This window comes from Tachypleus tridentatus, chromosome 7 (assembly GCF_004210375.1).
Source record: "Tachypleus tridentatus isolate NWPU-2018 chromosome 7, ASM421037v1, whole genome shotgun sequence".
Lineage (NCBI taxonomy): Eukaryota > Metazoa > Arthropoda > Merostomata > Xiphosura > Limulidae > Tachypleus > Tachypleus tridentatus.
This window is the reverse complement of record NC_134831.1, coordinates 160,835,007-160,847,609: the sequence shown is the minus strand read 5'-3', so window position 1 is coordinate 160,847,609 and position 12,603 is coordinate 160,835,007. Positions and strand designations below refer to the sequence as shown.

The window sequence follows — 12,603 nt, the reverse complement described above, 5'->3', positions numbered from 1 at the left end:
TTTTATTTAAGCAGCTCTCAGGTTGACTGTTGGACCACATTAATTTATCATTGTCATTGATAAATGCTACATCTTGGACCAAACTTAGCTGCCTTTTGGTCATATTTTCTTTCTTTTACTTCATTCTTTTCAAAGTGTTTACATACTTCATAGAGAGGTTTCCTACAGCAAAGGTAACTTCTAACTTTTTTATTGCTGGAACCTTACGTTCACTTGTTGTTCTCTTCACTCCCTACTCATTCTTGATACATGGATGCAGTTTCTCACATATCATAAACAAATAGGGTTAAAATATTTTAGCTGTGGAACTCTTATCAATTAACACAAAGCTTTTAATCCATATGCCAATGGCCTATTTTCTTAAAACAGTGAATTTCTTATCTTATTTGGAGCAAATGGGGTATCCTTGGCAGAGCTTTGTCCCATAAATCCAGCTAATTTCTGTTTTCCAGTACATGGTTAGCCCTTAGTTGTTTCTTTCATTTGGTTGGGCTTGGAAACTCATCTTTGTGAGAATTGTCTCTTTGGTGTCTTGTTGATTCCTCACAGCCTCAGGTGTTATGGTAATCTATAACAATTTATTCATTCTGATAATCTTTGGGAGTAGTTCATATTTCTTACAAGATTTATTCTGCAGATTTTAGTAATATGTCCATTCAAGTTACACTTGAAACATTTTCCTTCAATTCTGTGTCACTATTTGTGTGTTTCACTGCCAACTGCAAACCTTTTAACGATGTACCCCTCCTTTGCTCCAGCCTCATTCCCATATGCTCATCTGTTTCAATGTTTATAAATTGATAACATGCAAATTAATCCGTTATTTCATGAGGAATGTCTGCATAAGTGGGCAAATCTTTTTAATCTGCTGCAAATTTCACTAGCTAGTGTCCCTTATTTCCTATGCATTCTTTTCCAGAACTTTGTTCTGAATACCAGTTTCAATCCTGTTGGATAAGGTAACTACTAATACTTGGTAGTTGTTATGGCTATCAGCTGGAAGGTTATTTAATGTTGTCAAATCTGATTCTTTCAGATAGACATCATGATAGATGGCTTGCGCTTCTCTATTTCACTCCTTCACTCCTAAAAGGGTTTCAAACAGAGACCAATATGATTCCCATAGTTAGTCACAGTCCATTGGTTTCTCTGGTCATCAAAATTCTGGAACTGGATTTTCATGGGTGAAGCCGACCAGGAATGTTCTCTAGTTACAAATGATACAGCAGAAGTGGTAATGGGTGCAAATGAAAAAAGTTGTGGTATTCAAAACCTTGCAGTAGACAGTACTTTATGTTGGAACTTTTGGTCCAATGTAGACTGCTTTAATTTTTTCATTTAATAATTTGTTTTTTCAGATATTTTATTCTGTCACTAATGTTCTTTTCTTCTTCGATGATGTTTATTTTTACTTCATGTTTGATTTCATCAGTCGTTTTGTACTTCTTAATATTTGTAATGATCCTTCTCTATATCCCCTATAACTTGTAGTGATCCTTCTCTATATCCCCTATAACTTATAGTGATCTTTCTCTATATCCCCTATAACTTGTAGCGATCCTTCTCTATATCCCCTATAACTTGTAATGATCCTTCTATATATCCCCTATAACTTCATCAATCTAGTCTTCGATCAGATGTTTTGAATTCTCCTTTTAAACAGTCTCTCTTTCTTTCTGATCTTTTATATTTTATTTCCTTTATCCCACATTTATTTTACTGTTATACTACTTTTTGTTGGTCCTCTTTTATTTTTCTTTAAATTTCTTAATAATTACTTCATCTCAAGCAACACTTTACTCTCATTCTTTTAACATCATGGTCACCAATTTCCAAACTTGAAATTTAGTCAAAGTTCTATTTTATTTTTGGGCCAATCATGGCCCGGTGCTCAGGGAACCCAACTTGCAAACTGCAGACTACAGGTTCAAATCCCCATCAATAAACACATTCATCCTTTCAGCCAGCAGAGTATTATAATGTAAGAGTCAATCCCACTATTTGTTGGTAAAAGAGTAGCTCAAGTGATAGCAGTGAGTGGTGTTGACTAGCTGCCTTCCCTCTAGTCTACTGTTGTTAAATTAATAAAGGCTAATGCAGGTAGCCCTCTAGTTGCTATCTTCAATAATAACCAAACCTACTTTATTTTCACCAAAACAATTCCCCATTTTCCTGACAAGTTTGTATTGGTGTTATTTTGTTGCTGGGTGATTTTAAATTATCTAATAAAAATAATTCAAAGTCCAGTCTACATAAACTATAATTATTTCTTCTTTTAACATTTCTAGAAGCTTGAACACTTTCTAAATTGTTGTAAGATTGCATTAAAAATAACAACTAACATGAAACAACTCATCTTACTTGTAAAAACTAAATCAATAAGCACGGTAGCAAATACAAATTAAATGCTTCATGAAAATACACTGAATAATTTGGCAATCTTGAAAAAATTCTCTTTTCAAATAACTCTTAATCCTAACTACTAGCTCTTATTTATAAACTAAATTTAAATGTGTGAGAAGAACATGATGTCACCTTATAATTTTCAAAGCATTCTGTGTCTTCTAACCAATAAATAATTTAAGACATTAAAAAATATAGCTTACCATAATATAACTAATATTACCATCTCTCTAATCCTCAGCAGCAACTCACTATCTTACTATAGTATATGAATTTATAATGTGTTTTTATCTTTTTGTATTACTACAATATTAATTCTGTTTACGTTCACATTACATATAATACATGTTCAAGAAAGCCATTAACTTCATCTTCTTTGATCCACTTGTGGTTTATTGTTTTTCCCTTGGAGATACCTATTATACCCATAGAAGTACTGCATTGCTACTTTACACTTTGCAAATATGCCAACAGCAGTATCCTATAATGGCAGTTCAGGTGATTTCTTACAGTTACAGCCTCAACTATATTTAAATAAGAATGACCAGTTTCATAGATTGTCCTAGCTTCTCTGGGCAAATATGAGATTCCTTAGGAAATACTGAACTTGAATTTAAAAAACTTGAAACAAAAAGAGTTTAAAGTGAGAACCTAGTAAAAGTGACAGCCTATCATTACACAAAATTAAGTACATTCATTTTTGTTTGTGACATCAATAAATGCTGTTCCTGTTTACACATTATTTTGTGTCCAGCATGATGGCAATATCTTGCTTTCTGAGACTTATTTATTCTCACAGTTAACATTATTCTGTGATAAGTATCCTTATCAAATCTCCTGTTATTTAGTAGACCTATCTCATTGCTTTTATAGTATATTCAGTTTTATACAAATGTATCGCACTACCAAAATATGAAAAGGAGAGATTTGCATATCTGATCTTAACCTCCTTTATACCCTAGGAAATATACTGTCAGATCCTGAGAAATTATCTGTTTTTATTCCGAAAATGTTTTCTTTTGGGTTCTAACATATCAATATTTATGTGCTTTGAGTCAGTCCCTGTATTTCCCATTAGAGAAACTGTTCATATATCTCCTTGTACAAACAGAAATGAAAGAAACATTTATAACCTCAGACAACTCATAGTCTTAAGCAAAAACATTGCCTCATTATCTTTTAAGGGTCTATGCAATCTCCATGCTAATGTTTTGCTAACATTTAACACACAAAAATCCTGTTTACTTTTAACATTATCATCCATCGGTTTCTCACTAGTTCCTTTTTTTTTTAATTTACTACTCGTTAAGCCTAATCCTTACCTTTATTATTATTTTGTAGATCTTCAGCTTTATCTGGCAGTTTAAACCTATTACATTTATCCTTGATTTTCTCATTTACATCTTTATAAAATAAATTAGGTTTGGTTTTCTCTGCCAATTTTTTTTTTACCAGTTTTAGGAATATGTCTATTTTGATTAAAAATAGTATATTCTTTTTACAATTCCTTTATCTGTTATAAATAATATTCTAATTCATTATCCCAGTTCACCTGTGATAAATAATATTGTCTCGTGTTCTTAAAACTGTTTCTATTAAAATAAAAACTAAAATTTCAATTTTTTTATCTCAACATGTAGCAAAACATCAAGTCTAATTATGCAACTGTCAAAGGAAATTTCCCCTCCTTGATAGTATAGAAGACCATCTTACCACACTTCAAGAAATCTTTCTCCATCACTATCTAATTCAAGAAAATCTCAATCAGTAGATCTAAAAACTAAAGTATCCCATAATCATCACAACAATATTCTCATTAGTTACAACTATGATGTCATTATACATACTTCCATTAATTTAATTTGTCTGATCATATGGCCTATGATAACTTTCTACCTTCAAAACCTCTAACTGTAACCTTTAAAGATTCAATCTTTTTACTATGATCCCATATTTTATTCACAGCAAGATGCAGTTCTTCCCTTTTACAAAGATTCACCCAATCTCCTTTTTTTTTCTAAAATTCTATCACTATTAAACAACTTGTAACCTGAGATTTCTGTATATTTCCCATTCTAAACATTCAACAAATTTCAGTAATTCCAGTTACACTGTTGTAATGAGTTCTGATGTTGGATCTTTTGGAAAAAGTAATCAAAGATCCAGTCCATCTCCTAAATAGAAATTTATTTCTTCTTCAATGTCTGCTACAACCACTTTTATCTCTAGACCTAACTTCAAATAGAAAATATTTTAGTGGAAACTACAGTAGACCTGGCTCACTAACACACCTGTTAGAAATTTCTTTATAAAATGTTAAAGGGACAAAAAAGGAGATTATTAGCCCTTCCAGCTCTAACTACTACCACCCCATTATTACCATTGTATCTGTCCAATCTTTACTTGAACTCGGTTAAATTTTCTGTGTCCACCGTTGAAGGCAGCTCATTACAAGACCCAACCACTGTGTTTGAAAAAATAATACTGTCTAAACTGCAGATGATACTTACACTGACAAAACTTGAAAATATAACCCTTGCCCTATTGTTTTCACTGCTAAATATGAAAAAGTATGATGGTTTATACTATCAGTACCCTTAATAATCTTAAACACTTCAATCAAATCCTCTCTGACCCTTCATTTGTCTAAAGAAAACAAATTTATAGATTTTAGTCTCATCTCCTAACACAGTTCCACCATCACAGGTGTCATTCTTGTGGCTCTTCTATGGACCTTCTCTAACAGTTCAATGTTCAATTTGAGGAAGGAAGCCCAAAACTGTACACAGTACTCTAAATGAGGCCTTAAAAGTGATTTTATGTAGTGAAACAATAATAACCCTTGTCTTGTATTTAATATTTCTATAAAGACTACCAAAAACCCTGTTAGCCCTATTGCAAACAATAAAGTATTTAATGGCTTAAGAGATTTTTTAAGTCACAATACCAGGACCATTTTCTTTAACCACTGTATTTAATTATTCAATTAAATTTAATTATTATAACAATAATTTGAATTGTGAAAACCTACATACAACACCTTACATTGTGGATAATTAAACATCATCTGACAAGTATTGGCTCAATGCATCAAATGATCTACACTCCAGTTAGGGCAGTTTTATCTTTCTGACAGGGAAAACAGCTTATAGAATAAATAAACATCACACTAGTGAATGCCAAAGGTTAAGACTGGTGTTAAAATTTATCCAGATAACAAAGAGTTATCTTTGGCATTTATATTTGTTTCTTAAAAAGACCATGTTTTATTTCTGTTACATAAGTTATGAAACTAAATCATAAAAAGTTGAAGTCATTTTTACACAGAAATACACACAAACTTACACTAAATATTTGTTTTTAACAGCTATATTTTTGTGCACAAGCAATATCAAGCATGGAGTGCTCATATACTAATTCAATTTTATTACTTATCAGGATTGCTACAAGCTTATTCTCAAACTGAAATTCCTTTAGGCAGGATTAGAGTAAATTAATCTATGAGACTTTGGAAATGGTCAAATAGACCAATTGAAAAGGTTTGACTTCCCAAGTCCAAAACTGTAATTAGATCTCAAATCTGTCAAGAAATGACATTTATGACCTAAAAGTTTGTATTTGGAAAAAGAAGCAAGGAAAAAAACAAAGTTAATCAAATTCAGTTTATGTGACTCATAATTTTATTTTGTAACAAATACAAATAAAATTTCAGAAACTATTTATTCACAAAATTATTACCTTACAGCTTCAATGTTTACACACAACAGACCCCATATAGTTACCAACTACTTTTCAGTACTTAATAAAAGTCATCTTCAGCATTGTGAACATTTCATCTAGAAAACTTGTCTTTTTTTACTCAATGAGTTCTGTAATTTGATATGCAAAACAATAATTAAAAATCAATATTACCCACTAACTGTCTGTATATTTACTTAAAACACATAAATTACAAAGTAACTTGACTAAATATAAAGCAAACTTGCACTTCAAAACCTTCCCAATCTAACACAGAAATATGTAATCAGTTTTCACTTTATACAAGTTTCATTTTCTTTAAATAATGTTTTATCACTGATGGTTTTGCACATACCATTATTTCACTCCAGATTGTAAAATCACACTATATAATTTTTGAAAGTTTAAATACTCAGATAAAAGTAAAAAAAAAAACAGTGCTGCCAAATTTACTTTATTACAGTACACATTAATGTGTTTAGTTTACTTTTTCCATATCTTACATTGACATGTTTACTTTACTTTTTCTACAGAACATCTTACAAATAGTTTGAAAATAAAATACATCCTCAAAAAGATATCACACTGTATATGTTAATATACTTGAAACTGTTTTGAACTACACTTATTATAGAATAAATCAATTGTATGATGACAGTTTTCTATGCAAGTCTGTTTTAATGTTTCTAGCTTTCATTATTGGATTACATAAAAGGTGTAAATGGACTACAAGGAACATATTAACAGGGCAAACCAAAAACCTCTTAAATAATGATAGCTTGTGTGTGTGTGGATATATATATATATATATATATATTATCTTATTAATACTTTATAATAGGTAACAATAAAAACGTTGGTCTTGCAACACAAAGAATTAACATTTTAAACTAAGCTTATATAATATTAACTGATTTCTAATGTGGTTAATTAGATAACATGTAGTTACAAATTTTCTTACATATACTTCAAAGAAGGGAAAAGAGGGGTTTATTTATGCAGACTTTGGGCAATATGGTTCAACTAAAAGCTTTGAGAATTCCTTGACCTCTGCTGTGCCCCGAACCTCATGATCAAGAAGAGGAAGCTTTGTGACGTGAAAGTCCTCATATAAATCAGCAATCTGTTCCAGGTATTTTGACTGAAGCTTATACCGAGCTAAACACATACGGCATGGTGTTTCTCCCTGTTCAGGGAACAAAAGTTGGTTTACAATAATATTATGAGTATCAATCCCACACTTTGTCAGTTCCTGTACCAAGCGCTCAGTTTCATAAAGTGAGAGAAACTCTGCAATACAAACACATACAAATGTTGTTTGTTCTGGGTCCCGAAACTGTTTGTTCACCTGCTGAATAACTGGGAGCATTTCTTCGACTTTTGAGGACATTACATCTGCAGTAACATCCTGTAAGCCAAAAACTGATGCTACCTGAGATATGAAAGGACTAAGATGAGACTTCAGTCGAATTAGTTTTCCAAGGCTCTTCTCCACAACCTGAGGGAATGATAATAAACGTAGCGTGTGTCCAGTTGGGGCTGTGTCAAATATGACAACAGAAAAGTTCATACTTTTTACAAGTTTCATTACTTCTGCATAGCTCATAGCTTCATCAATACCTGGAAAAGCTCCTAACAGCTCTTGCATCATGTTTTTCCCAACTCTCATAGGATCATCATCTTCAAAATACTCATCTGGAAGTTCAGACACTCCCATATTTGGATCGATTTCCATTGCAAACAAATTGTCAAAGCCTTTTACAAGGGTTGGAATCTTTGAAAATTTTTGATCGAAAGCATCAGAAATATTATGAGCTGGATCTGTCGATATAATTAAAACACTTTCCCTCACAGCTGAAAGCTGAATAGCAAGACTACAACTACACGTGGTTTTACCTACACCACCTTTCCCACCCACAAAAACCCATTTTAAAGATGTTTGTTCTAACACGTTTTTAACTGAGGCTTCTAATGGTAACATTTCACAATCAGCCATTATGTTAAATAGATATGAATTAATATTAGAACGCGAAAACTTTATGAGAAAACGAAAAGTGAAAAAATACTCTCACGTTTCCAGCTTTACACTCTTAAGCCTAACACTAAATACTGAAACGCCACCAAACAAGCAGATTAATGACAAATTGCAACGTATTAAACAGTAAATAAATAAATAATTACTTCTTTAAATTCAGATTTTTCAATTATTCCTTTCATAATCATAGTCAGTATTTTTACATTTAGTATCATACCGTTATTAAACACAATGAGAATTATATGTTGTAAAAACTATTGCGCATGACTGTAAAAGGAGTTTTGATACCCATTCTTAGCGCATCAGACAAGTTTGCTAATACGTATATATTTGTTTATTCCAAAATAGTCCCCTGGTAGGATCAGCAGTAATTTTACGAACTTACGATGCTAAAATCCAATGTTTGATTCTCCGTGGTTGACAGAGTGCGAGTAGCCCATTTTGCAGTATAGCATTAAAACAACAATAACAACTACGAAAATAATAATAATACGGAAAATATCTTTATTAAAAATATTTTACTCATAAAACTTTGGCCCGCCATGGCCAAGTCAGTTAAAGCGTGCGACTCGTAATGTGAGGGTCGCGGGTTCGCATTCCCGTCTCACTAAGCATGCTCGCCCTTTCAGCCGTGGGGCGTTATAATGTGACAGTCAATCCCACTATTCGTTGGTAAAAGAGTAGCCCAAGATTTGGCGGTAGGTGGTGATGACTAGCTGCCTTCCCTCTAGTCTTACACTGCTAAATTAAAGATGGCTAGAGCAGATAGCCCTCGAGTCGCTTTGCGCGAAATTCAAAGAACAAACAAACATTATGAGACTTTTGAAATACTTTTATAATTCATCGGTAATATTCAAAATGGTCCGGCATGGCCAAGCGTGTTAAGGCGTTCGATTCGTAATCTAAAGATCGCGGATTCGCATCCCGGTCGCGCCAAACATGCTCGCCCTCCCAGCCGTGGGGGCGTTATAATGTGACGGTCAATCCCACTATTCGTTGGTAAAAGAGTAGCCCAAGAATTGGCGGTGGGTGGTGATGACTAGCTGCCTTCCCTCTAATCTTACACTGCTAAATTAGGGACGGCTAACACAGATAGCCCTCGAGTAGCTTTTGCGAAATTCAAAAAAAAAAATCAAAAAAGTTGGCTATGATCTATTAAAAGTGATATACAGTCAGTAAATATTCCTGTCTGCAATATGACAGTTTGTTCACTATAGAAATTAAAGTATAACAACGTTCAATCAGTTGAAGGATCTATTTATTTTCTCGAAAGGGGCCGTAGGCCGTCTGCTGGAGGAGTCTCCTTGCGCCAAAATATATAGTAGTTTGTTGTCTGTCAGTTAGTAGACATTAAAATAAAGTCACATAAGGAATGCTTAACACTGAAATTTGTACTGTTATGATGTTATCAAAATGGGAGTGTGCCACGAATTACGATAAGGATTATGCACTCTGTACACTATAGATAGGCATGACATATGAACTTCAAAAGCAAGAAATAAAAATATTTGTTACTTTTTATTTTGGTTTTGTTTAATCTTGAAATAGAACACTTTCGGAAACCCAGCATAAGCACATCTAATTGATTAACGGATTAAATATTATTATCCAATATCCACTTAAACATACAAAGTAAATGTGATTTTTTTCTGATTCAGGGTTTAAAACAGTTTCGATATCATTAGTATTAATATAACATAACAGAATTTCCAAAAAAACGCATAAAATTAGACTATTGATGCACTTTGTTGCTCATTGATCGGATGATACTTTTTCAATCTGTAGCTACACTTCTAGTCAAAGTTTTAAAACAGTTAACAAGTAAAAATTTCAATAGTGACGTTCGATGACCAAAGACATCTAAAACTTACAATTTACATGGAAACGTGTGAGGTAAGCTTTGACATAATATCTTTCTATACTAAAAAATTCCACCTTAATCAAACAATTCAGATTTATCTAGCTTAGCCCTCATAAAACAATGAACTTACACATGGTAGAAAATGAACAAACAGTGATTTGAAAGTCTAATGTTAATCACTGAAGAAAACATTTTCCATGTTACAACAGTACCTTTTCAGCATATAAAATACATTATGCTTTTCTGTCTTATATTTATTGTAAATCACATTTTAATGTCATAATTTGTTTCTTTGCTAGAAGGCATAGAACGTCTAGAACATTCTATGTTGACATCATGTTCTTCTCAAACATTTGAAGCTACTTTATAATTACGAGAAGGTTGTGAAATTGTATAGTTTATTTTAAATGAGGTCCAACATGCCCAGGTGGTAAGGGAGATTGACTCGTAATCTAAGGATCGCGAGTTCGAATCCCTGACACAATAAACGTGCTCACCCTTTGAGCCGTGGGGATGTTATAATGTGATAGTCGATTCCACTATTTTTATTAGTGAAAAAGTATCTAAACAGTTAGTGAATGGTAGTGTTGATTAGATATCTTCCCTCTAGTTCATCACTGCTTAATTAAGGATGGCTAATTCAAATACCCCGTTAGTAGGTTTGAGCAAAATTGAAAAAAAAACCAAAACTAATTTAATTTAAAGATAAAGCGTAAAATCATCCATTTTGTTATGGTAAAATATTTACATACGTATTTGAGATCGCGTTTATCAAATTACAGTTAAAATTACTTGTTTTACGTTAGTTAAGATCACTTATAACATAGGCCTACAACAATATACGGCAGTGTATAAGTATTCAAAATTATAGACGCGTTAAACGAAGAAATAAGGTAATTTTTTGTCATTGCGTGGATCTGACGTCGAATTATTTTCACCAAAAAGTTTTAAAAGAATCAGTCCACGAAAGAATAATATCACAACATATTATTATATTGTTTATTTAGATGTATTAATTATTGTGTGTATGTCCAGATTCTACATAGCTAATAATCTAATCGAGAAAGCAGTTAAGTTGTTTTGTTTTACCTGCCGTATTGTGTTTGATTCTTGCAACATAAGAAATGTTGGATTTAGTCATACTGGTACATGCATTTTAGCGTGAGTTAGTTGAACAAAGAATAAACACTATAAAGCACGCAAGGAAACACGTGGTGTTTTATTATTCACACTGTGTCCATTCTTTATGTTTCCGAGACTCTTTAACTCAGAGATATAATATTACTTCGTTATCAATACCTTGACCGAATCTGCTGTTATTAAACCGAAATACCCTATTGTTCCAAAGTTTCTTCGGTTTTATCTGGATACACCATACCTGTCTAAAGAATAAAGACAGAAAAGTACTCACAATGATATCATAATGTTAATGAATTTCCTATATCGTACTGGTGCAATGTACTTCCTCACAAAGCTTACACCTTCATCTAGTTATCAAAAACATTTTCTTTTCAATATAGTGTTCAATCAGATAATCAACGTTTTGATGGGGTCACTCAACGCTCGCCAATACTTGTATTTCTTTTGACAAGTGCACGTGACTAAGTTCACATTTTATCTTTTTTAACCATTTCGTAACTCGTTAAACTGTCTTCTCTTACCATTCACACAAGTAGAGAAAAAACAAGCAAACTGGTCAGTAAAACAGAAAATAAAGCTTCAATACTATCAGCTCAAAAAAATTAAATACTGCCGGAACACTTTACAAACGAAACTAATGGCACAGTGGTATGTCTGCAGACTCACACATCTAAAAACCGGATTTCGATACTCGTGGTTGGTAGAGCACAGATATCCCATTGTATAGCCTTGTCCATAACTACAAACTAAGAACAAAAGAAACCATATTAATTAATAAATATCAACACAGTATTTCCTCAATTATGTAGCGTTAAAAATAGTTCTAAATAAAATTATTTGCTTTACATTTTATGTTACTGTAATATTTTATTATACCAGTTAATACTTAATTGTAATTTATTCACCTTTGTAGGTTATGTATAATCTGGGACATCCAATATCCAATAAAATCTTTATCAATGTTATCGTCTTTACTTATCGATAAAGTTTAAAATGTTTCTATAAAAAATAAGATAAACTTGACAGCAGGTAATTTTCCCATATTGTCAGTCTTTCATCCTTTATTGCCAGGGTTTGTTTCACAATAAAGTCACATTAGGCTATCTGCTGTATGCGAGTAGGTGATCAAACTCCAAATTTTAGCTTGAAGAATTATCACTGTCTCATCAGAAAACATACTGCTCAGGAGGTCTTAGTTTAATGTGAAACCTCATCAACGCATTGGATTATAACAACTAAAAGTTTACCCATGGAAAAGTGGCAAGTATACAAGTTTAAAATGCTAAAATTCAGTGCTCGATTTTCCGCGGTAAACACATTAGGTAGCCCAGCGTGGTTTTGCTCTAAAATAAACAAACCTGAGTGACTGAATGGAAAAGAACAGACTACTGCAAACTGTATTTTCTAAGTCAACAGTTTAGTTGTT

The 12,603-nt window shown here is 32.5% G+C and overlaps 1 protein-coding gene across 1 annotated transcript; it reads right to left on the bottom strand.

Moving 5' to 3' along the window:
* Positions 1-6,060: 6,060 nt before the first annotated feature.
* Positions 6,061-8,472, bottom strand: LOC143257040 (ATPase ASNA1 homolog). The gene has a single exon (XM_076515135.1). The coding sequence runs from the start codon at positions 8,135-8,137 to the stop codon at positions 7,136-7,138; it is 1,002 nt and encodes a 333-aa protein (XP_076371250.1). The 5' UTR covers positions 8,138-8,472; the 3' UTR covers positions 6,061-7,135.
* Positions 8,473-12,603: the final 4,131 nt, after the last annotated feature.

What these genes read in the sequence shown, in the direction of transcription:
- LOC143257040 (XM_076515135.1), bottom strand. Translation starts at nt 8,137, where the DNA reads ATGGCTGATTGTGAAATGTTACCATTAGAAGCCTCAGTTAAAAACGTG.